The following is a 27580-nucleotide window of genomic DNA, read 5'->3' as shown; positions in this document are numbered from 1 at the left end:
TCTCGGTAATAATTACTTACATTTCAGGTCCTCCTACTAAATTATGAGGACATTAAAAATCTGGGTCTTTGTTGTGTTCACTCTATTAATCTAGCACCTAACAAAATGTAAGTCATACCATGGATGATAAATAAATGAGCATCAATGAGTAAACATTTAAAAATGCATCTACTATGAGTAATATATATATTTTTAAATCTATAACTATACTTTTTTCTCCTTATTAAAAAATGCTGTATATATTTTTTTAATAAGGAGAAAACCAGTATATTTACTTTTTGAAAAAAAAATTAACTGCAGATACCTTTATTTTTTTTGAGACTAAGTCTCGCTCTGTCACCAGGCTGGAGTGCAGTGGTGCAATCTTGGCTCACTGCAACCTCCGCTTCCCATATTCAAGTGATTCTTGTGCCTCAGCCTTCTAAGTATCTGGGATTATAGGCATGCATCACCACACCCAGCAAATTTTTTTGTATTTTTAGTAGAGACAGGGTTTCACCATGTTGGTCAGGATGGTCTCAATTTCCTGACCTCGTGATCTGCCCATCTTGGCCTCCCAAAGTGCTGGGATTACAAGTGTGAACTACCACACCTGGCCCGCAGATATCTTTGCAGCAGTGGCTTTCAAGCTTTTGGTTTGGGAAAACATATACTCTTTAATATTACTGAGTATTTCAAGGAGTTTTTCTTTATATATGTTACAGCTATGTATATTTCCTGTATTATAAGTTAAAGTTGAGAATTTAAAATATTTATTAATACATTTAAAATAACAAACTCATTCCATGTTAAAATAAATAATATTTTATTAAAAGTATTTTATAAGCAGAATTCATGAGGAGAATGCTATTTTAAATTTTTATAAATTGGCTTAATTTGGACTTAATAGAAGTCAGCTGAATTTTTACAGCTACTTCTGTGTCAAATCTCTTGTGAAGTCACACATTAAATAACCTCTGAAAAACTCTACTGTGGATTCTTAAGAGGATGAGAATGAAAAAGGCAAATTCTGCCTTTGCATTACTATTAAAATAGTCTTGACTTTGTGGACTCCCTGAAAGAATTTTTGAGATCACGAGGGTCCCAATGACATTATTTTGAGAACCACACAGGAGAATGGTAAAAACAATACAAAAAAAAAATGAAACATTATTTCTGTCTCCTATTTTGAAATTATTTTTGTTTCATTAAATAAAAATTTTTTTTATTTATGAGGCAGGCTTGTTTTATATAACTTTTATAAACTATTTATAAAGCTAGAACTGTCCATTAAAATATTACAAAGCATTTGTAGTAGTTTTACTATCAATGGGTTTATGTAACCAAAATGAAAATTCACTAATGGCCATTTTCCATTAGTTTATTCCAAAGAACAGGTACACTACATTTTATTCTTCACTACCTCCTTGCTTAAATCTTTGTCTTATCTCACAAAGACAGCTAAATTATTAATTTTGTTAGATTTTTCACTATTGATGAAGATTTTGGATACTGCTGTTTTACTGTGAACATGAAAAACAAACAGTAATTATATAATTTTATTATGGAAAATTTATATATATATATAAATGTAATATGATACTACAATAAAATCCAATACGGTTAATCTCTGAACTCTAACAATTGACAAATTATGTTCAATTTTATTTCATCTACATCTTCCCTATTCTCTACACTTAGCTAATTTTGAAGCAAATTTCAGACATGATGTCATTTAATCTGTAAATATTTTAGTGTGCATTTCCAAAATATGCATTCAATGGTGACTATAGTTAATAATACATTGTATTTTAGAACAATGCTAAGAAAGTTATTGTAATAACACTCGTTAACACAAGCATTATCTCATGTAGTTATCACTGTTTCATGAAACATATATACTTGTATATATATATTTCAAAACATGATGTATATGATAAATACATATCATTTTATCTGTCAATTTAAAAAATATACTCAATTAAATCATTAACATATAGATGAAAGTATAGCTATCAATAAATCCTTAATATTGCCAAATATTTAGTCAATCAAACTAGGCTTTTGGTTGAGTAGAAAATGACATAGGAACTAGCCAGGGGTGTAAATGTTCTCTGTCATTGTTTCCCTGGCATTGGCTTAAAATTTTTAGATACTATCAAAGATTGTAATTTTTGGTCCTAGCCTCATATGTAGATGTATTCACAAAAATTTAAAGTGGAAGTAGAATATACAAGGCAGATTGTTTTAAAACACTTAATTTAGTATGGGATTATTTTTCCTAAGGACACATGGAAAATATATTCAATAGTGATCAATACAGGGTAACAATAACAAGGTAACCATTTTTAGTATTATTTTAGGTAGATACCAAAAGAAAAAGGGGCATTCAGAGAAAAGATGTAGTACATTGCTAGAAAATTTATTGTCCAAAACAATAGCCTTCTTTTTGTGAAATCTATATACAAAAGAAATCAAATGTACTTTGGAGACTGGAATATTTACTAAAGAGATAACATTTATTACTATGTTTTAAAACTTGTTTCTAGTTATAGTAAAAGAATAAGTATAGAGTTAGAAAGATAAATAATAAGGTCGAAGGGATAATTCTTAATACAGCATAAAATAATGTATTATAGAAATAAAACAGTATTTCTATAATAATAAATAGAAAATAGGCACATTGGCATAGGTTCTGATAATTTAGGAAAAAATGATTTGAAGATTCCCATTGGACATCATGAAAAAATAATTTTGGCAGTGTTAGAGAATATGGTGGTGTTTTGCTTTATGAGCTAGAGGAAACTGAAATCGTTTTTAGCAAGTAATTACTTCTACAAAGGAGCTCTTGGATTTTAAGATTCACCTGGAATTTTTTTCAGTACTTAAAATACTGTTTGAACGGCAATAGAACTATGAAAGGTTGAATTATCTGTCTCAGGAGAAAAATGACCTACTCTTAAAAGGAAAACAACATTTGACTCCCAATAAATTCATTTTCTATGAAAATAAACAAGAAAATTGCTCAAAACAAAACCTGTTCCATGTCCACATGATCCACTGTCTAAAATCTGCAAGGAACAATAGGAATTACACTAAAGAAATACCCTGTTTTCTTTCGTAAAGTATCTGTTCAGACATATATGAGGCCAACAATCATATGAAAAAATGCTCATCGTCACTGGTCATCAGAGAGATGCAAATCAAAACCACATTGAGATACCATCTCACGCCAGTTAGAATGGCGATCATTAAAAAATCTGGAGACAACAGATGCTGGAGAGGATGTGGAGAAAAAGGAACACTTTTACACTGTTGGTGGGAGTGTAGATTAGTTCAACCATTGTGGAAGACAGTGTGGCGATTCCTCAAGGCCTTAGAAATAGAAATTCCATTTGACCCAGCAATCCCATTACTGGGTATATATCCAAAAGACTATAAATCGTTCTACTATAAGGACACATGTACACGAATGTTCATTGCAGCACTGTTTACAATAGCAAAGACCTGGAATCAACCCAAATGCCCATTGATGATAGACTGGATTGGAAAAATGTGGCACATATACACCATGGAATATTATGCAGCAATCAGAAATGATGAGTTCGTGTCGTTTGTAGGGACATGGATGAATCTGGAAAACATCATCCTCAGCAAACTGACACAAGAACAGAAAATGAAACACTGCATATTCTCACTCATAGGTGGGTGATGAAAAATGAGAACACATGGACACAGAAAGGGGAGCACTAAACACTGGGGTCTATTGGGGGGAAAAGGGGAGGGCCAGTGGGAGGGGGAGGTGGGGAGGGATAGCCTGGGGAGAAATACCAAATGTGGGTGAAGGGGAGAAGAAAAGCAAAGCACACTGCCATGTGTGTACCTACGCAACTGTCTTGCATGCTCTGCTCATGTACCCCAAAACCTATAATCCAATAAAAAATTAAAAAAAAAAAAAAAAAAAGAAATACCCTGTTTGTGAATCAGTGCTTTAAAAACAAAAACAGTAAATATACCATGTTAGATATACTGCCTATACATATATAATACATAAATTTGTGTATTTATATATATATATTTGAATATTTTCTACTGATGCACATTGTCCATGAAATTCAAAGAACATACTTGATCAAAAATATAGGTAATATTCATTTTTTGAAATTTCATTAAGTTGGAAAAATTTATATTTCATCTCACTGACTTAAATATGGACTATTTAATTGTAATATAAAAATTTCATTTAGCTTTCAAAGAGCTTCCAGGTTATGAAAGGCAAAGAAGACTGAACACCTATCAGACTGAAAGAGATGCAGGAGTCAAACAATTAATGTGGGATCCTGAACCAGAAAAAAAAAAAAAAGGTGGGTTAGCGAAGAAACTCAAAATTTGTATAAGGCTTATAATGTTTTAATAGTATTATATCAATGCTAGTTTTCTGAGTTTGATCACTTTATTGGGATTAGAAGTTAATATTAATAATGGTGGGCAAAGAGTGGGCAAAGAAATGTCTGTATTATTTTCTGAAAATCCAGAAAATAATTTAATTATTTCAAATTAAAAAGTCCACCATTACCTTTGGCTTATAAAGGAACACAAACAAAACATCAACATAAATTGACAGTGTTCAAGTTGAGTAGGATAGGGGAACTTAATCCTTGGAAGAATTCAAGACAAATTTTTAATTTTCTGTGTAAGAATGTCTTATATTCCTACAACCAGTGACCATATTTCTTCATATAGCAACACCTGCGTAGCATTATAATACCATGTGCATTAAAACATATAGTAAATGAAAAGAATGATGCAAATATGTACCATTTAGTACCTCCTCATATTAATGATCATGTCATCAATGTCTTTTATGTTCAAATATATATCCTGCTTATTTTTTTACATTTCTCAACACGCAATTTTTGACATAAAAAGTGATGTTTTCCAAAATTTCACGAGTCATAAAAACTGAAATCCAAATGTCAGTACATATGTCAATGTGACAGAATAAAAAAGATTTGTGATTTGCTTTACCTGAAACTGTGTGATCCTTTAAGTCTCTTGTTATTTTTATCCTTGCATGAGGAAAGATGTAGTGCATACTTTTCCCATTCATCTGTATAATCTAAGACATACATGTGATAAGGTAAAAAAACCAACATTAAAGACATTTAAAGTGCAATATATATAATTAGAATCATTCATTTCAAAGCACATTGATTAAATCAATGGAAACAGTAGGAGATTCCAACATGATGGCAATTTAAGCATCTTACGCTAACACTATATGATGATATTATTGGTTCTGAGTTCTTATGGTTGTTGCATTTATAACCAATTGCTCTTGCAAACTGATTTGTTGGATTGGAAAACTGATAAGTGCATGCAATAGGTTCTGAAGAACATTTGTTACTACAGTAGTATGCAGTCAATATTGATGTCCTTGGATAGAGAATGTATATGGAAAATTGCCAGCTGCTGATTTTGCTTTAGACAGCCTAGAAATGGAAAAACATTTTTAATTTTCAGCAGTTAAGTGGTGCCGAGGGAGAAAAAACAGAAAAGATCTCCCTACTTTGACATCTCTGCCACCATAATCAGGACTGCTTTGTTTATGTTGCTTGATTTATTGTGGCACTGTACTTCTGCTGAGCACATGTAGTAGAAGTTTCACTGTATACTAGATACAGAAACTAATTCTATAAAAACAAATAAAGGCTTTGTTCATTTTAATACTTTTTAACATTCAAAGCTTGCATTGTTGATGGTGTTATGTCATAGAGACATACCTTAGGGCAGAAGAAGTTAACACTTAAAGCTACTGTTGCAAATCTGTGATTTCAGTTCTCATTATTGAGACTCCAATATGAGAATATTATAGACTACATTACCTGTGTTTCCACCTGGTGAAATGAAGTTTCTGAAACAAAAGTAAATTAGCAAATGCAAACTTGTGCTTTATGTTTCATAAAACTTTGCTTTCAAAAGAGATTTATAAAATAATGAAAGATGAAATTGGAAAACATTTACTCTTATCTACATTAACAGAATTTTATTGTATGGAATTTTGTATGTATTTTCATTGGAAAATTTTTGGCTTAAATTACAACCAAAATAAAGTTTAATATAGGTAAAGATTTCATATTACCTATTTTAGAATATGTTTAAGAAGTGCATCCCCAAAAGATAAAACAGAATTTAGAAGTGAAGAGGCATATATTTTGTGAAGAAATATTCCTTAGAAAACTCTTGTGACCTTAATGTGTCCTAGCATTTCCAGCTATAAAATTGCTAGAATTCTGGACACTAAAAAAAAAAAAAAAAAATAGGTATTAAAAGAACTAAAGCTAAAATTTTAGCCTGTAGCTTTTATTCTCTTTAGGAAAGAATATGCTTAAGCAGGCCTTATATGAACATAAAATACTCCCTAAACAACAGTGGAATCCTGTTAAGTCCAGGATTCCTGCAGAGAAAACCAAAAGTACGGTGTACTAAACTGTAAAAATATTAGAGTAATTATAAGTCAATTCAGATAATTCATACTAACACTAACTTTGTAGACCATTGAAAACCTTATTCATACTTGTAAATAAGTGCTTATCTTTCTTCTTTTTCCCTCTCTTGCCTGCTGTTCACTCTTCTCCCATCTCTCTGTTTGCCTCTCACTCTTTCATTTCTGTTACTTTGCCCTCCCCTCAGCCTTTTCTCCTACTTTCCTTATTTTCCTCTTTCCTTTTCCCAATCTGCATTTAAAAATCTTTATTTTTTACTAAAAATAAAATCGTGTGCATTGAAAATTTTGCAACTATTAGGTGTAACTGAACTTTGCTTTGGTACTGCAGATAATTCAGTAAAATTGGTGGATGTTACTTTATTTCACTCTTTCCTAATCTCAGGTATTAATAGTAATTCCAAAAAGTTATTTATACCACTCGTCAAAAATAAACTAAGAAAACACAATTTTGCCTTAGTATTCTTTCCAGTTTTCTGACTGGAGAGACTTTGATGTAATCTCATAGTGCATCTATCACACAGCTTAGAAGAGTCATCATCAGGCTTCCTAATTTTTTCATTAGTTTTATCAGATAGCCACTATTACCTTTAAATTTATAGCAGAAGGAATGTCAAACACCTTAATTTTATTGAATATTGCTTTCAGAGCACCTCATACAATCTCCTATAGTCTCAGAGACTGTCTACACTGTCTTCAAGCAGGATCATAATAATCCATTTAATAAATCAGGAACACGAAACTGTCATAATTATGATCAATATGAGCAAAAATCTGTCTTCCATGCATGAATTAGATGTATGACCTAGATTAATCTCAGCTTTTTAATAACTATAGAGAGTGAATGTTGAGAGAGTCCTGTATCAGATGGGGATATGGGTAGATGTTGCTACTGCCAAATTAGAGTAGGCACAAAGCCAAGGGGCAGAACTGCTGTCAAGTGGTGCTCCATTCCTCTCCCAAAGGGGCTGGTCTCTGTCATCCTTGTCTTGGTGATTCCTGAATGATAGAATTATTGCCTATAGGATTCCCAGAAAGAGGATTGTTTTTCCCTAACCTCAAATATTTCAAAAGGAGTTATTTTCAGAAATTAAGCCAGCATATAAAAACAGTATATTAAACAAAAAAGGAATGAATTGAGCCCTGTATTTCATTCGCAGAAGACAGATATCCTTCATGCCCTTTTTGTCAACATATTGTGTATTCATACAGACATTCATCTATATGTCTGTATGAACACACAGTATGTTATTCATCTCCACATTCTAGATGCATGAGGCAGAGTGCCCTGCTGGATTCCTAGCACTGTACACATATATAACATGATGGTTGGACTAGAGAGCTGCTGCTCTCAATAAGCTCACCACACAAGACAGAATACATGGGTACTACTGTAGCACAAAAGAAGAACACTTACCCCAGATTTCTGGGGGGTAGGGCTGGTAGGGTTAGGGGAGTCTTCTTGCATAATGGGACATGTATGTAGAAACCTGGGTGATAATTATGGTTTGCCAAGGGATGAGTGGAGGAAAAGTGTCCAAGGAGAGGAAACAAAACATACAAATTCCCAGAATCAAGAGAAACAGTGGCTCTTTTATGGGAGCTTAATGCACCTCAATGAAGCAGTTGTGCAGAAATTGTAGATGATGTGAACCTAAGTGCAGAAAGTGAAGGGATTTTATAATAGTCAAGAAGTGTTGACCTTTACAACCACCCTGGGAAAGGTATTAGTCTTATTTATAGATTAAGTGACTAAAAAATTTTTAAAAACAAGAGATTTCTGTTCAATTCACAAAGCAGAGCCAAATTTCTACTGAAGAATGCATATATATATGCTTAACCTCTTATATATATATAAGTATACATATATATTTGAAATGAAGCAAATATGAATTTTCAGATTTGGTTTATCTTTATAATTACTATGATTCTGTCTAATAAAAACTTTTTAGAAATATTCTTCTATCCCTGTAATGTATGTTTATGTAAACTATTTTTAAAAGCAGATAAATTAGTGTTTGCATTAGTCATATTGGTTTTATTACTTTTGCCTCCAAAGCCTTTTATGAATATGAGTTCTTGTTATACAAATGTTTTCAAATAAAATCATCTGAGTTTATTGGTACCAAGAGCTCAATATTAGCTTTTATGATTAGAGAAGCAAAGAAGTTAATAATACAAGAATGCCATTTTGTCATTCTCCATGCCAAAATATAGATATGATGAGTTAAAGAGGAAGACAGTATTTGAAGATAAATATTAATGCAAAAAGTACAAATTTTGAACTTTATATAATTTAACTTTTGAACTTCATGTAATTAAAATGTGTTTTATGTTAGAGTCTATTTAGAAAAAAACGACAAAGAAAAACAAATAATTATCACAAAAGCCAGCACATTTGTTATTTATCTGGGCAAGGGAGTGGTTATGATCTGACAGGGCATACAGGGGTTTCGGGGGTAGGCAATATTCCTTTTCTTGGCCTGTATGGCAGTTTTACGGTTGTTCACTTTTAACTAGCTTATAACTTTGCATAGCTTCAGGTTCAATAGTATATATATAGTTTTTTGTTTGTATGTTAGATATAAAAACATAAGAAAATACAAATGTAAAAAATTACTTTTAGCAAGTATATATACATTATTATACTCACCTAACATGAATCCTTATGTTTCTACTTAAGAGACATAGCAAGAATTTGATTAAATAATTCTCAAATATACTTTTCTCTGCTTAATTTGGATATTATATTGGTCTATAATTATATACTATTTAAACCATTATTACTATGTACTCAGTAGACCAAAACCACAAATCTGTATATCTTAGTAATGTAAAGTTAGAAACAAGAATGTCCTTTAAGATGTGAATATTTCATTTACATATATTTGGGCTGGGCATATTACTTTAAATGTATCCTCAAAGAATGTTAGTTTGATAAATTAGGTGGAAAAGACTATTCTGAGTTTTTTTAATATCTCAATATGAAAAACACTGAATTAAATTATAGTGAGTTTATATGAATCTTCTCAGTTGTTCAAAATATGGTTGTTTTCTATATCAATAAATCATGAAACAGACAGGATGACTTAGGAGCTAATGTAAATGAAGTAAGTCAACTATTTCTTTTGGTTATTTTAATAATCATAATGAGTACACAATCTGCAAATACATGATCTGCTAAGGCAATTGATGTAAGGCCACTTGACTTACCTGAAAATTGTCCTTCAATTCGCTAGACTTTTAATCTCCTAGGTGTATTTGAAAATTCAATTCAAACATCACCATGTTCGCTCAAAAATGAGTAAGATCATGAATTTTGGTATCATGCTTATTTAACTGTGAAATTTACCTCTAAGTTTCAATTTCTTCATCCATAAGAATACACTGATTAGTAATATCCACTTTTTGTGAGTTGTTCTATACATAAAATTCAAAAATACATAACAGAACAACAATATTTCCTTATAATAGATCCACTAAAATATCAGCTACCTTTCTCCCCCAAATTAAGCCTTCTTTCTACCCAGCTCACTTGGTTTGGCTATCCTCTCACTTGCTCATAGTATCTGAACATGTTATTGGAAAGCATTGAAAATTACCCAAATCTATTTCACCCAAGAGCTCCATATATTCTTTTTGATGTATAGCTGTGCTGGACATGTTATACAAACTTAGTAATGATCTGTTGGAGGAATGAATCACTTAAATTGGTAGAAGCATCATAGCTATGCTCCAATTTCAATCAGTCATAACCTATGAAATAAGCTGTATTATTCCTTTACATTACTGGCAAAAAAACATCTGTGAAATTAATAGACAAATATCTTATTCCTTTTCAGACAATTAAGACCATTTTAGGGTAGAATTGAATCCTTTTCTTTTCATAAATCTGAACGAAATTGCTAAATATAGCACTTACTTGCTCTTGATGTTGACTGAGTGGTCTAGAGTGGACCAATCTTTCGGGCAGTTTTCGGTCCAGACCATGTCCGTTTTCCAAACGAGACTCCCTGGGTTTATCAAACCAATCTGTTTCCTCACGACGCAGATGATAGGCTTTGGACACCAAGGAAACATCATACATTGCAATGGCAAGTAATATAGATGACTGAGGGAAGTAGACGTTCTGTAGTACTAGCATGCACTAGGCTTATTAACCATACATGCATTTCAAACATATCTCCCATTGCGACTAGAAAAATTATTTTTGTCACTATGTTAAAAATAAAATTATGTCAAAAATTTTAAACCATAATCTAGAAAAAAAATGATGCACACAGATGTTCACAATCTCAGAGCAAAACAAAACAAACAAAATCAAGTTTTCAATAAGGAGGAAAAGGATATTAGGTAGCGATAAAATACTTAAGTGAACAATTCCTCAAAACGGTCATTCTATTGAATTTCACCACATTGGTTTCCACATGCACACATTCCCATCCTCTTCCCACAAACCACTACCAATTATTTAAAAAAATATTCCTTGTACGTGGAAGTTTCTGTCACTTTCCTACCATTACATAAACCCAGAGACAATAGGTTGCTGCTGGCTTTCACATTAGTTTTTGAAAATATGACATTTCTATGACATTCACAATGAACAAAAACATTTATTTCTAAGAGAATGCTGGTGTTATTGCTAGGAACATATGTACCATGATTACATAGTAGTCTAATATTAAAAATATATCTATTATAATTTTTAATAAAATCATTTTTTTGAAGAGAGGTACTGACTTAGAAAACAGACTGAAGAGTTGATTGCCTGCTTTTTATACTTACACTGTGACAAAACTTGACAGCTTAATTTTTTGAAAATGTAACTATATTTAAGGTACACAATTATTATTTTAAATTTCATTCATTAGTATTTCTCAGGTCTTTTAAAGATATCCTATAATGACTGAACATCTTGTTTTCCCTAATATGCAGAATTTGCCTTTTATACATTGTTTTATTCTTTGTAAAAGAATCTGTAATTAACAGTCTCTGAAAACACTTTGTTGCTTCCTCTACAGTAGAAGAAACAACCCTTCTCAAGTGCTCTTTCTTTAAAGATTTGCTGATGATGTTGTCAACCTCTGTTTTCTTGAAACTCCAGCTTCTAGAACGCCATACAATATAGTTTTCTTTTTCTATCTACACTCCTATTTTCTCTTCCAAAACCTCCTCCCAACCTTTTCCCCTAGGTCATTTCCATCATATTGTTGCTGCTGGGGATGGCAAACCCACAGCATATGTACCACTACTCACCTCTATACCTCCTGTGATCTTGGTCAACACTGATACTTAATTACAGCATTTTCCTCCCAGAATACAAAACGAATAATGATGTGTCATGGGTTAATTAGTCTTAGATTTGAGAAAATATATTAATACATATCTGTTTGTGACTGCATATGTACTTGACTAATCTCACCTATTCCAAGCTGCTTAAAGTCAAGGCTCATATCGTCTTTGTTTTTTTTCCCCCTCCCTCAATACTAAAATCAATGCCCTATACGGGGTATAACATCTAATAAATATTTGTGGAATGAATGAAGCATAGAACAATTAGTCATCAACTATAAAAAGTAGTTAAATATCCTAATTATGATAAACACATTTTTTTTTTCTTTTTGAGTTTTACATTCAAAGTCAGGAAATAAACACATTTAAAAATAAAGATTAATTTGTCCCTTGAACCTCATTAATGCAGATTTTTTTTCACAATCTACTCAATAATTATGGGCTTCCATAGTTTTATATGAAACCAAGTTACTGAACTTACCAAGAAATTTAGTGTAATAGACCCCTGACAAGTAAACACAAAACGAATTCATTATTTAATCATTAGTTTCTTAAAATTTATTAGTTTATTCCAATGACACTGATACTACCTTTGTCTTATTTCTTATAGGATTTTATATTTCTCAGGAAAATAGAACAATAATCTATACTGATTTTAATAAATAACCTTTATAATAAAGTATATTATTTCATTTGAATATATAGCTTTCTTAATTGCATTTGAAATACAGTTCTTTAAAATGTGTGTTTTGTTTGGCTGAATCTATAGAAATAAAGAAGTTCAACCTCACCTAAATTCTGTCAATTTATCACCAATAATTCTGATTATGTGTTTTGATTTTTCTGTTATTTTTTATAATACCCCTATATGTAACTGAATAAGGATAGCTATCACCCTTTGCATGGGAATTTATAATCAACCAAGAGCAGGCAGATTAAATAAATCTGCTTTTGTATTGAATTTTGTTTTCATTATTTAGAACTAGGTGTACATAAATATTAATTTTATATAACAGTGTTATGTTTCATGGTAAAATCTCAGTGAAAAAAAATTTTATAACAAAAAAATTTCTGAATTACTTCATATCATTTGAAGGATATTAATATATTTTTTTAAAACAATGTCTTTTTTATGACAATATTTTCTTGAATTCCTAAATGTAAAATATAAATAAGTTATTTCTGGATCTAGTATTGTCCACATGCTTTGGTTATATGAATAGTGTAATTCTTCTCAGTATCAAATATCAGTCAAATTTAGGTTTTTAAAAAGACTGTGTATAATAGATACTGTTTTTGGAGGACATCGGATTACGTACATTTGGAAAGCATATTTTCAACAAAAAAATCCGTGTTGGCAAAAATAACTATAACTTGACTGTTTTCAGCTTGCTTCAAGCTGGAACTATTAATAAATATTAAGCAATATAAACTATGTATAGATTTTTCCTCAAGTAAGATATTTCAAAATCAAAGAATCCTGCAGATTATCTAAAGACTGTCGTATATCCTATATCATGGAGAGTTTAATTGAATTTGAAAAAGCACAAAAAGCAATTAAATTTGCCTTGTTCACATGATACTAAATAACCTGCAGTATGTTACACTCAAATATAGAGATAACATATATTTGCTAAACATTATTTAAAAATTCCTAATACTTCATAAGTTAATAAATGTCCGGAATTATTGATTAAAAATAGTTTCTACCATTTTTTTTTAATTTTCAAGATTTCAAAAGAAAAGCAGACCATTACTCATTAGAAGAAAAATAGTGTGTTTATGTGATACATAAACAAAGAAAATATATAACATTTTACTACATACATCTTTTAGAAGTAATCACTACAATTCACACACACCATTGCATATATAATTGTTATAGTTGTCCTGTCCAAATTTATATCAACATAATCTTTATGAATAATTAACTTGTCTGCTTAATTTTAAAATATATTTTAGTTTAATTTCATTTAAATTTTAATTGTTTTACTTCTTTAGTATCATCTTTACACACTTCATAATTTTGTATGCTGCATGATGTTTCATCCTCTTTTATCAAAACAATTTTTTTATACCGTCTTTGATTATTATGACTTATACATCATTCAAACATATAAATGAGAAATAGAATATTTTGTTTTTTTTACATGGCTGTAAACATAAGTAAATGCCACATATTGGGATATACAGAAATATCATATCTGGCAGTGTGTTGACAAAATATCTATGATGATAAATCAATTTATCAAACTCTCTTTAGATACATGCTCATCATTTACACACAGTCTTTAGGCATTTAGTTATGCCATAGACCCTCTAGAGTTTTTGTTTTATCTTGTTATGTTATAGACATGACTACTGAAGAACCGCTTTACTCTTCTGCAATTGTCATTTTCTATGGAAAAAATGTTTATAAAATGTGGGTTGTAAAAAGTAAGAAAAATATTAAAGACTGTTTCCACATAATATCATAATTCTTTCTAACTATATACATTTGTTCAAATAATCATCTAAATAAAAAACACACAAATTGAGTATTTTATTCTATTAACTAATTGTCAATAAAAATGGTCAATCCAAAAGCCTGTAGAGACAAAAAAACAAATCAGAAACGACTAGCCTATTAGAATGTCACAAACAAAAGCAGTTTGTCTTTCTTAAGATATAGTGATTTTAGTTCTATAAACAATCTATTAAAATCTAGATTTGAATTTCTAAAATCATATTCATTCAGATAAAGATTTAAGAAAAAAGCTCCTTTTCACAAAAATATATATTTTCCTGTGAGTCCTCAAGAAAGATTTTAGGTTTGAAAGGGGAGATGTTCACGTTAGCTTAATTCTTTGGAGTCTCTAAAGGCAGGAAATAACAATGTTTTTATTTGATCAGAAATATTTTATTTCCAGAACTCCAATCACATCTACATTCAAATGTAAACCAAGGAGGTGAAAAACAACAAAAAAGGAACCAAGAGTCAAGAGTCTTGAATCCTCTTGGTATGGGCAAGGCTCCACAACTTTGTATCACTTCTCCCTCATACTCAATATTAGACTTGGACTAGATACTTTTAAAAAATGTTTATGGTTTTATATAATTAAACACAAAACTACTTTAAATCAGTTTTAGTTAAGTATTTACTTGTATTCAAGCATTAGTTCAACATGGAAAACTAGCAAGTCAATTTAGGGCAAAAACATGGGATGATACAAAAAACGAACCCAAGACACCAAAAGAAAAGGCTAAATGGGCAAACCAGGAAGGCTTGAACTCCAGATAACTAAAATCACAAAGAAGTTAACAAAGTTTCAATTTTAAAAAATACTTCATACATAATAATAGAATTATTTATTTCCATGTCTTATTTAGTACTAAGCTTTCTAGCCAGTAATGCAAAATTACAAATTTGTAAGTAATAGTATTCATAATGAGAAAGATAAAACAGAAATCTTTTATCTAAGGAAAATAACAAAATTCTACATTGTACTAACATCAAGAACTTATCCAAAAGGTCTCAAAAATAGAACATCTTCTGAACTAATGAACACTGATCCCATAAAGATTCCATAAATGATTCTCTATTACAAATTCTACCAGAATAATATTTCATGGTTCTAAAATTTAATAATTTCAGAAACAGAAAGAAACTGACCAATAGCTCTTAAAATATATATTTTTAAAAATGAAAGAAACATACAATGAAAAACTTTTCAACTATGGATTTATAGGATGACCATATTTTATTGACAGAATTATTTGATAATGGTTTTAGAAAAGCAGACACCAAACAAATCAAGCAAACAATCAAGAAACAGAACCACAAAGGAATAAATCAAAACTAAATAAAGAAAAGCATGCTACAAAATCTATACACAAGATAAAATTTCCATTTACAAGAAATAAAATTGAAGTAAACATGCAAAAGACACACCAAGAAAAGTAGGATACACCTCTGGAGAAGGGAAATTAAACATGCAGAAAAATAAGAGTTTGAGTTTTGAGAGCAATGGGGTAGTTTGAGGCCCAATTTACCTTCACTGTCTGACATGGCATGTTGGAAGTCATCCATGATGAATGCTATGTCACGGTCATAGCCTCGAGTCCGTGATTCTTCCCTCATGTGTTGCTGAACTTCAGGCAATGAGTGGCTCGATCCAAACTGATCCCTAGTGTCTGCAGATATTGGTGGCAGGGGTCCGGCTGCAGCCCTGGCCATTCCCATTGGCTGGCCAACAGGACTGAGTGGGCTTTCTTCTTCAGAATTCTGGGCCACAATTGGTATTCTTCCTCTACTTTGACTGATTGGCAAACTGGTCGGCTTAGTTCTGGCAGAGGATGATGCATGACTAAAGGAAACATCTAGAGCTTCAGCCTCTTGAGCTTTCAGTCTTAGGGAAGAGCTAGAAGAATCTCTTTTAATTGATAAATCAAGCCCATAGACAGAAGAAGGTCTAGAGGAAGGTCTGGACCTGCTGCCACTACTGTATGGCTTATCTGCTTCATCCTGCAGAGCTGACCGTATGGTATTTCCTAATGTGCCCAGTCCTGTGCCAAGAGAGGATCCCATAAATTTTTGTTGGTCTGTAATATTTTTTCTGAGACCAAAAGTGATGTCATCTTGAAGAAGCCTTGCCCTGGAAGAAATGCCACCAATAGATGAAGTGCTAGAAGTCATATAGCTTGAATAATCAGGTTCAAGATCTCTACTTTCTTGAATAGGTGAAAATTTTGACATTTTAGGGTCAATTAGTGATTTCTTATGCTTTGACTGCTTTTGATAAAGTATGGCTGCTGGCAGTTGTTTTGCTGCTTGTTTTTCAAGCGTGAGTCTACTGATGCTATACTTTTCAGATTTTGGAAAATGTCGATAGCCAGTATCGGCATGGTAATAATGAGAAAGACCAGCAAGGTGATCTAAGCTCTCTGTCCCTCTACGAAATTCCTGTTTAATCTGATGTTTCAGAAGCTTTAACTCATAAGGATCCTCCATTGGGTCTTCCTCTGCCTTCACATAACTATGCAATCTAGAGGAAGTCTGTAAAGGTGCTAGGAAATCTGTCACTTCTTGAGACCGGCGTGTTTCAGTAGTTCGAAGGAGACGGTCTGTTTTTGACAGATCCTTCTCATGAAGGCTAAATGCGGTGCTTAATGCTGCTGTTCCTTTGGTGATCTCTCCAATGTCATCAATTAGGACATAATTTCGTGGAGTATGGTGATCAATATCTGCATAGAAAGAATCTGCAGATATGCTTGATATTGGACTGCTTGCCATGCTACTTCTTTCCTCCAAACCTATTCTCAAGTCTAAACTATTGTACTTACTACCAAGATGGGAAACAGCATATGTATTATCAGTAGAAACAGGTGCTATCATAAGGGGTTGGTTGCGAATTACTTCATAGTTTGAGGTTATCTTGGGCTCCAAATATAACGTAGTTTGGCGTGGCTTCTGTTGTATCACCATCATCTGTGAAGGTAACTGATAAGAAGGCTGTGGGGTTGGTGTAGGTTGAGCTTGAGGTGTGAAGGACATTGTTGCCACAGCTTGGAATGTTGGCTGAGTCTGATAAGGTGAAACTTGCTGGTGGTACAAAGTTTGTTGCTGGAAATGAGACTGTTGGGTGTATGAGGTGGGTGCTTGGGTAGGAAGAGCAGGGGAAGAGTATTGATATTGTGTGTAAGGACTTGTTGGAGGAACTAGTTGAGATTCTGTTTGGGTTTGTGGTGGTATAAACTGGTTGAATTCAGTTTGAGGAGCAGTTCTTGGTCGCTCAATGCCATGCTGACTTTCTATTCGGGTTGGTCTTGTGCTGCTCACTTCACTGTCAGACATGTAATCACGATCCTCAGCTACCCCCTGGAGATAGGCTCGTTCTCTCTTTTCTCTCTCCTTTAATAATGCCTCTTTCCTCCTGTTAATTCCCATTTCCAGGTATCGTAGCTTGGCATCAATCTCCTTTTCTTCTTCATCAAGCTCTGCTTGTTTCTTTCTGAGCTTTGCAGATTCCCTTTCCACAAGATCAAGCTCTCGGTCTATGTCCTGGAGAATCTTGGCTCTTGCCATGGTATTGGTTCTGCAGATCCTTCTCCTGGAAACTGTGCCCATTGTGCTGAATGTGGATTGAGTTCCTGTGGAAATCTCCTCGGGAGGCGGATTTGGCAGAGTCCTTTTAACTTTTTTCTGGGATCCAGAGGGTGTCATGGTTTGAGAACCTTTAGTCTATAATCAAGTAAACAAAATATAGTACTTTATTATAAAGAAAAAAGAAATCAACCTCCATGATTTGCATTTAATAAAAATGTTTTCATGTATGATTTTGCTATCACAGCATGATAAAATATATACATAAAATTTCAGGTATTGGTTACAAATATAATTAACTGAAAAATAAATTTTTTATAAATTGATTATAACTCCTATAACATTAGCAGCTATAAAAACTCATTTTTTCATCTAAATTAATATACATAAGATTATTTACTGAATCTATTCCCAGAGTGTTTCTGTTAACCATCAAAAATTTAAATTACACTTGCTGAAGATGTTCACTTACCGTGTTAAATCTCATATTGCACCTATCTTCTCATTCCTACTTTTACCCCCGGAGCAGCTATCATTCCTATTTTTAAAAGTACACACTCAATTATCTAATGTCTTCTTTTTCCTAAAAAGAGGATAATCTTGACTAATTTTTTATTTAATATTTCAAGATTTTCATGACTTTGGATCTTATGTTTCTTTGACCTTATTATCTTTCAGTATATTTAGTTTCTTTTTAATGCTATAGCTACTTCCACGTTAAGCAAAAAGAACTGACCAATTGAAATCCATTGGAATTTTTTAAAACTCAGATAAAAGTATAAAGTTAGGCCGGGCGTGGTGGCTCAAGCCTGTAATCCCAGCACTTTGGGAGGCCGAGGCGGGTGGATCACGAGGTCAAGAGATTGAGACCATCCTGGTCAACATGGTGAAACCCCGTCTCTACTAAAAAATACAAAAAATTAGCTGGGCATGGTGGCACGTGCCTGTAATCCCAGCTACTCAGGAGGCTGGGGCAGGAGAATTGCCTGAACCCAGGAGGCGGAGGTTGCGGTGAGCCGAGATCGCGCCACTGCACTCCAGCCTGGGTAACAAGAGCAAAACTCCGTCTCAAAAAAAGAAAAAAAAAGTATAAAGTTGGTGAGTTTTCAGATATTTTCCATTTCATTTGGTTAATTTATCATAAACTTGCTTTCTAAGAATTACAGGTTTTGAGAATCATACAATTTTAGAATATCAAAAGACAGACTATTTTGAGCACTTAGAGTCAAAATAAACTGAGGTACTCAAAGTTTCCTAAGTATTCAGTGGCACATTTACAACTAAATCTCAGGTCTTCTGGTTTCTAGTTGCATATTCTTTACGAGATACTTTCTTTTTATTGTAATACAAATAGAGTAATTCTCCAACTTTCCCCCAGTCACCAAATATTGCGGACAGAAAAGTAATAGAAAAAATAAGATTCTATAAATGTTGGGCCTGAAAATTGTGCCTTATTAATTAGATAACATTTCCCAAGATTCTGTGCTTTCATTGCCTTTTTATTATTTTCAAATTCATTTCCTTGATCATTCTAGTCTGTTTTCCGTTATCATATTTCTGTTGCCTTCATGTAACCACACTGGTTGTTTCCTTAATAGACATCATAATATGAAACAAAATCCTAAAGTTTTATCAAAGTTTATTTGTTTCTAAAATTTAAAAATTTGGATGGAAATGAATACTTGTTATGAATCTTTGAAATAAGGTGTAGTGATTTTGGTGCAGTAGTTTGTTTTTCCTCATAGAGAAATACCAAGTTTAGAATAGAATAAAATATAGAATATGACCTATATTTCATTCTAATTTATAGGATATGATCTATATAGCATATGACCTATATTTTATTCTATGTTATATTTATTCCATATCTATTATATACTGTTTTCTAAACATTAGAATAAAATATAGGTCATATGCTATATAGATCATATTTGATAAATTAGAATAAAATATAGGGCATATTCTGTATAGGTCATATCCTATATTTGTTCTAATGTTTAGTCACTACCAGAAATTTTAAATATAACCACTGATAACATTTTCATAATCCAAAGTACTTAATAACGGTGGAAAATTCAAGTCCCAAAGAAGCCCAGCTTAGAGGCTATATTTGAACTTGGAAGTCACTTCTTTTCAAAATGCACATTACAAGTAGTTATATATTGTACATATATGTAAAGTAGGCTCATACTGCTTGTGTGTTTTTTTTTTTTCATTTTAGGTTTATTTGCCAAAATTAAGGACATGTGTCCATGACAGAGCCTCAGGAAGTCCTGACAACATATGCCCAAGGTGGTCGTGTTTACGTGAGAAAAAAGTGAAGGAATACCGACCAATCACTATACTTGTCATATGCTCTTATGTGTTGATGGATACAGTAAACCACTATAAAACATGTATTCCTAAGTAACAAACCTGCATGTTCAAACCAGAACTTAAAGTATAATTTTTAAAAAGACAGAAAAAAATACGTTATCTCAGGGAAGTTCTCCTGGGAATGAAAATGGAGGATTACTTGACTATTGCAGAGACCATAACCCCAAAGCCTGCAGGGGTCAGAGGGTAATAAAGTGGATGTGTTGACCTGAGAATTTAAGTTCTATCTGTCAAGACTGGCTCCAGAATATTGCTGCCATGAAGAAATAGCAACCCAGTGTGCTGAGATCTCTTTCACCCAAGAGAAGTAGAAAATCCATATTTCAAAATTTTGGTGTCTATTTTAAATGGCTTTAAAACATTGTTCAGCCCAAAGAAACCAAGGCTTTTAGTTGCATTGACAGTTTGAAATAAATCTCTCTTCTAAAGAAGATTGCATGCCCACTGAGAAACCATTAGAAAGTCAAACAGCATTAATGGCTAGTTGAGAAAAAGTCATACGTTTTAAACAATGAAGGAGGATGTGGGAAGAATACGAGATCCCTAAAGAAAAACTTCAGTCCTTTATTAGAGTTTTCTGTCATCTTCTGGTTAAATCTTAAATACGATCATTCATGAATTTTCCTCCACAGCATAAATATTCTTTTATATTGCCCTAAAATACATAACTATCCAATTTATTTAGATAGATATTTATTAAGTGTCCCCTCTCTTCAAAGCATGTTGTGAGGCACACTTATGCTAAAAGGATCTAAACTATAGAATCATTAAATCCCCACAGATTTAAATTTAACCATGTGTATGTGGAGGGTGTGTACTATTATTTAGGACTGGTTAGTATCACGTAAGAGGGCAGACATAAATATAATAGAGAATTTGAAGTAATGACTTGCCAACTTAGAATTCAAAAAGAACTGACTTTGACAACGACAATAAAAACTCAACTAAGTATTTAATTATAATTTAAAAACTTCTCAACTAGGCATTTAATTCTAATTAAATCAACATAAGAGTTCAGAACTCCAAATACAGAGATAAAAGCAATACAATATCATTTATTTTAAATATATCAAAAATTGCATAAAGAAAGTTTATTATAATTAAAGATGATGTAGCTGGAAGCCATGATTAAAGACAACAAGACAGCCTAGAAAAAAATCTTGTTTTTTACTATAGTTTTCTCTGTGGACCAGCTCTTAAAAGTTGTTTTTAGATAGACCTGGTGCCTTTAATCTGGAAAAAAAATTGTACTAAATATACTGGATATATAAATTTAACATATTTAAAATAGCTGTGCAAATAGACAAAGGGAAGGGAACAAAAAGTACCAAAATAGAATAAAGGTTTAAGAATGACTGGAAAAAAAATCACTAAATATAGATTGTAACACCAAGGAGTTAATCAGGATAACAAGCAAATAACCTTCAGGATAAGGTTTGCCGTCCAAAGTAATTTTAAAGAACATTTTCCTTAGGAAAGCTAATTTACATAATGCAACTTATACCATTTACATTTAGCAAAGGAAAGGAACTTTTGCTTGTTTTGAAGTGTCAAAGTGTCAGGAATATTAATGAAAACAAAAGTAAAGTACATGACACGTTATTCTAAGTGACTTAAATATATGTATGTGCCTTTATCTCATTGTCAGAATTCTCTGAGCTCAAAATGAGAATGAGAAAAGAAGGATCCATTTTTTTTTTAATATTGAAAAAGTGAAAAATATATATGGGCTATTGTTTAAAGTCCTAGATGCTAGACCAAAATTATTCATGCATTATTATATATAATCAATACAGAAACATTCAATTGATTAATATGTTCAAACAGTTAAGTATAATTCTGAAATGGATTGCTGTAGATACTAAAGGCATAGATACAAGAGACACTAGATGGAAGAAATGTACACTTTGCCCACAAATATTTATGAATATTTTTGGGAAATTATTATGAGTATTTTTTGGGAAATTGTTGTTTGAAGAAAATACCTCACCATACTGCCCAAAGCAATGTATAGATTCAATGCTATTTCTATTAAACTACCAAAAACATTTTCCACAGAATTAAAAAAATTATTCTAAAATTCACAGGGAACCAAAATACAGTCCAAAATAGCTAAAGAAGTCCTAAGGAAAAAAAAAAAAAGCTAGAGGCATCATACTATCCAACTTCAAACTATACTACAAGGCTATAATATACAAGACTATAGTAAACAAAACAGCATGGAACTGGTACAAAAACAGACACATATAGCAATGGAACAGAATATGGAACTCAGAAGTAAAGTTGCACACCTACAACCATCTGATCTTCAACAAAGTTGACAATAACTAGCAAAGGATAAATGATTCCTCACTCAATAAATGGTGATAGGATAATTGGATAGCCATATGCAGAAGACCGAAACTAGACCCTTTACTTACATCATATACAGAAATCAACTTAATATGGATTTAACACTTAAATGTAAAACCTAAAACTATAAAAACCCTGGAAGAAAATTTAGAAAATACCATTCTGAATGCAGGACTTGGCAAAGATTTCATGATGAAGACTGAAAGCAACTGCAGTAAGAACAAAAGTGGACAAGTGGGACCTAATTAAAGAGCTTTCTGGACAGCAAAAGAAACTATCAACAGAGTAATAGAAAATCTAGAAAACTGGAGAAAATATGTGCATGCTATACATCTGACAAAGGTCTATTATCCAGAACCTATAAAGCACTTAACAAAAAACCAAACAATGTTATTAAATAATGAGCAAAGGTCATGACTAAACATATCTCAAAAGAAGACATAAATACGGCTAATAAGCATATGAAAAAATGCTTAATATCACCAATCATTAGGGGAATACAGATCAAAACCATAATGAGATACCATGCTATACCAGTCAGAATAGCTATTATTAAAAAGTAAACAATCCTGGTGGAAGTGTAAATTAGTTCAGCCACTATGGAAAGTAGTTTGGAGATTTCTTGAAGAACTTAAAACAAAGCTACCATTTGACCCATCAATCACATTGCTGGGTATATACCAGAAGAATATACATCATTTTACAATAAAGACACATGCATGTGTATATTCATCACAGCACTATGCATGACAGCAAAGATAGAGAATCAAGCTAGATGTTCGTCAATGGTGGATGAGAAAAAAAAATAAATATATACACACACCATGAAATACTATTCAGCCATATAAATGAATGACATTACATCCTTTGTAGCAACATGAATGGAGCTGAAGCCCATTATTCTAAGTAAATTAATGCAGGAACAGAAAATCAAACACTACATGTTGTCACCCATATGTGGGATCTAAACATTGGGTACGCATGGAAACAAAGAAGGGAACAATAGACACTGGGGTCTCCTTGAGCGTGGAGAGTGGGAGAACAGTAATGATTGAAAAACTAGCTATGAGGTACTATGCTTGTTACTTGGGTGATGAAATAATCTGTACTCCAAACCCCTGTAACATGCAATTTACCTATGTAATAAACCTTCACATATACTCTCTGAACCAAAAATAAAAGTTGGAAAGAAAAAAGGGAACTACCTCAGTCTTTTGCTAAATAGTTATCAGTGTCAACGTCAAAGATACACTTCTAAACCATTCTAAAACCACTGTACTGCTAGAGAATCATAGCAATATATGTTTCATTTCGTAAGTCTAGAAAGCCATATTTGCTGTCAGAAATAAATGCTCATCATGATAATATCTTAGATTTTTAGGTTTGTTCTATCAACTAAGCAGAAAATATTTGTACGTAGGCAGAGATGTGGATACTTTTTCAAACAACATAATTTCACACAAAGTTTTCAATAAACAAGATGTTCTGATACATAACTCCCTAACAGGTTTTCCATGTAACATGGCATAAGGTGAGTTAGAAGAGTACATAATTGTGTATATGTGTTAGGACCTGGATAAGAGGGAATGATCGATTAAAATATAACAGGAAGGCTAGTTCTTAAAGAACAATGATATTTAAACAGGAGAATGTATTCTCAGTGGAGGGAAAATAAGAAACATAAATGTTTGAAAAATATAAAGCATAATCTAGTTTCATTTAAGGCTAGTGATGCCTTAATTTCTGTGAGATTGAAAGACATCCACAGAATGTTGTATGCCAACAGAGAGGAAAAATAGAAAAGCAAATAAATTATACAGAAACAAAACAAAAGGTTGAAAGCTAACTCTACATTAAAATCTTTATTCATTTTCTTCTTTTACTGATGAAACAAACAATACTAGTTATTACATGCCAGTCAAATTAAGTCCAGTATCATGTGAAATAGCAGGGCAAACCGTCAAACTGTAAATACGCATTCATTGATAATGATTTCTAATGCAGTGTGCTAGGTAGCAATCAATGTGGCTGTGTCAACGAGAAAATTGTGACAGCTCAATTTAATTTTCTTTATTTATAATATGGAACTCCATTGCTTCTAACCAATAGATATAATCTTGAGCAGAACATTTAGTTTTTTCCCATGACAGCCATCAACATAGTTTTGGCCATAAGGATGGGAAGTAGTAATATAATTTGTCAGGGATTCATATATCAACCATAGATGTTTGTGGTCCAGCACCAATACAGGTAATAAACTTTTCTCGCCCTTGACAGTAATGACATTTTGAATCAGACAATTCTATATTGTTAGATGTTTCGTTGCATCTCTGGCCTCTACCCACTAGATATCATTGGTATACCATGTCAATCAAAAACGTCACTGTGCTTTGGCAAATGTCTCCTGGAAGGCAAAATAGTCCCTTGTTGAAAGACACTAATCCATTACCAGATAATGTCCTCAGGTAGATAATCCTGATTGATTGTTAATTAATATATTTATTGATGGTGAGAATCCTACTATTTGTTTATCACAGCGCCTTACTCTGAATGGAAAAAGGCAGATTTCCTAGCCTAACTAGAAATTAGTGCCTTGAAAAGAGAACTGGATGGAATAAAGGGTAAACAAAAAAGATAAATTCTAGGTTATGGTAATGACTGGAGAAAATTAATAAGGATATGAATGTACCTGATCATTTTGCCTTGGTATAAATTTTTAGGAACCTAAAATTAATCCCTTTATTGTATAGAAAAATTCTTATCTATTAAATTAACATGAACTAATATTAAAAAAATTTCAACTAGCTATATTAATAATATAGTTTTATTAGAACACAGGAAGAAAAAAAACAGGTGCCTATAATTGCAACAATGAGCATACTTACTGAAGATGAACCCGTCTAATCTAACTCCATAAAAATCTTGAAAAATTGTCCACAACTGCAGTAACTATGAAAACGTTTGAGTGTAAGGAATTGCCAGTCTGACTGAAAAATTATGTAAGTCCTAGCAGGTTGCTAAAAGTTGTCTGCTAGTCTAAGTTTATAAGAGGAATCAATTATGTAATTAAAAAGAGATTAAAATGTTACAAAAAAGTAATTATTTTGTTTGAGAAATTAAATACCAGCATCCCTAAAGGGGATCAGGCAGATAGCTAAGCTTAATTGTAAAATTCAAGAAACTCCTGCTCTCTTAAAAATAACTTAAGAGAAAAAGAAATTGAGCAAAACATTCTGATACCTCAGAAAAAGTGAAAAAATAGATGGAAACATTTTTAATGAACAAGTGACATTTACATACTGTTCACTGTACTAAATACTGAGATTAAAATCATGGATAAGATACAGACTCCTCCCTCTAATTGTACAATAAATTATAAAGAACCTGAAAATAGAAATTGCTCTCAGTGTCATTTGTCCCATTTTATTTGAACTCTCCTCATCCAGGAACTGCATTAACTTTGAATACAATAAGCCTTTTCTTTACCTTGATAGGAAGAATACTGCTTATACATACTACAGTCTTCTCTGACTTTATTTTCTTCTGCTCTGCTCCTAGCCATTCATTCTTTTTAGAGTGTAAAAATCATCTAAAAAGAGCTATCTATGCCTTTTAAGCATTAGGAAGGGAATTGCAATAGGCAGGGTATTTTTTTTTCTCTCCAAACAAGAGAGGTCTTTAAAATATATATACAGATGTTTTAAAGTTTATTAAATATTTAAAGTTTATTATAAATATTTTAAAGTTTATTAAATAGTAATAAAATATGTTTATTCCTTTACTTAACTAACTATGGTTATGGTGAGCTTATATATACTTAACTATAGTTAAGTAAAGGAATAAACATATTATATATATATATATAGTTAAGTAAAGGAATTCAGGCTGGGAGAGGATGATGAAGCTGTAAGGCAGGTATATGGCTACAAATTAAGAAATATCCCTTTACACATCCTTCCTTTTAAATAGACTGGAGGCAGAGTTTCACTCTCTAAAATGTCAGTAAAAACAGAAATACACCTTCTCGGGGGTCTCCATCTGTACCCCAACAGCAGAAGCTTCCTGTTTTTAGATAAAATGACAGTTAAATATATTCAGCAGTCTATCTTATGCACAATACCATTAGTAATGTGTTACCAAAACAGACCCATTATTAATCATCATCCTTCTATCCTCTGCTTCTACCATTTTTGGAGATAGAACATACATATGTAGTGCAAAAGCTCAAGAATTTTGTGGCTTTAAAAATTATTTATTTATGTATTTATTGTATTATACTTTTAAATTGTCGGGTACATGTGCAGATCATGCAGGTTTGTTACAAAGGTACACCCATGCCATGGTGGTGGTTTGCAAGGTCTTGCTCTGTTGCCCATGCTGAAGTGCAGTGGTGCGATCATGGCTCACCATAGCCTTGACCCAAACTCAAACGATCCTCCAATCTCAGCCTCTAAGGTAGCTGGGACTCCAGGTGTGGACCACCATGCCTAGCTAATTTTTATTTTTATTTTTGTAGAGACAGGGTCTCACTATGTTGCCCTGGCTGGTTTTAAACTCCTAGGCTCAAGAGATCTTCCCGCCTTGGCCTCCCAAATTGTTGGGATTACAGGTATGAGCCACCACACCTGGCCTGTTGCTTCAAGACATACAAAAATAGGAAAGATAGCAGAGGAGTGGCCTGTGAATAAGGAAATTCTAAATGATACCATTTGTGAAAAAGTACTTTCAACATGAATAAAATGTTTAAAATCCAGTAGCATTGCAATAGGGCACAGTGGCTTGTATATAGAAAACAAAGCCATCAAATTTCTTCAACTAGATTATTGTGAAATAATTTAATAATTGTTTCTATGAAGCAATAGATAAGTAGTATTATCACCATGGCACGATGTTTGAGTTATTAAAAAATTGTAGACACCTTTACTCATAAACAGTCTTGAATCTTTACTGCCATAAAACAGAATTTACTATTTGTGAATACAATTGAAATTTTC

At 32.3% G+C, this 27580-nt stretch overlaps 1 protein-coding gene across 12 annotated transcripts in view; it reads right to left on the bottom strand.

Moving 5' to 3' along the window:
* PCLO (piccolo presynaptic cytomatrix protein) overlaps window positions 1-27580 on the bottom strand; it is a 419413-nt gene that overhangs the window by 154925 nt on the left and 236908 nt on the right. For all 12 annotated transcript variants that reach the window (XR_013524043.1, XR_013524044.1, XR_013524045.1 and 9 more), the window contains exons 7-9: window positions 15809-17996; window positions 10407-10543; window positions 5008-5098 (exon numbers count right to left, since the gene is read on the bottom strand). Coding sequence is in view for 9 of the 12 variants with exons in the window: in XM_035253964.3 (XP_035109855.3) it covers window positions 5008-5098; window positions 10407-10543; window positions 15809-17996 (2416 nt within the window). In the remaining 3 variants the exon portion in view is untranslated. The remainder of the gene's footprint in view (window positions 1-5007; window positions 5099-10406; window positions 10544-15808; window positions 17997-27580) is intronic.

Source organism: Callithrix jacchus, chromosome 11 (genome assembly GCF_049354715.1).
Source record: "Callithrix jacchus isolate 240 chromosome 11, calJac240_pri, whole genome shotgun sequence".
Taxonomy (NCBI): Eukaryota; Metazoa; Chordata; class Mammalia; order Primates; family Cebidae; genus Callithrix; species Callithrix jacchus.
This window is presented reverse-complemented; position numbering and strand designations above follow the sequence as displayed.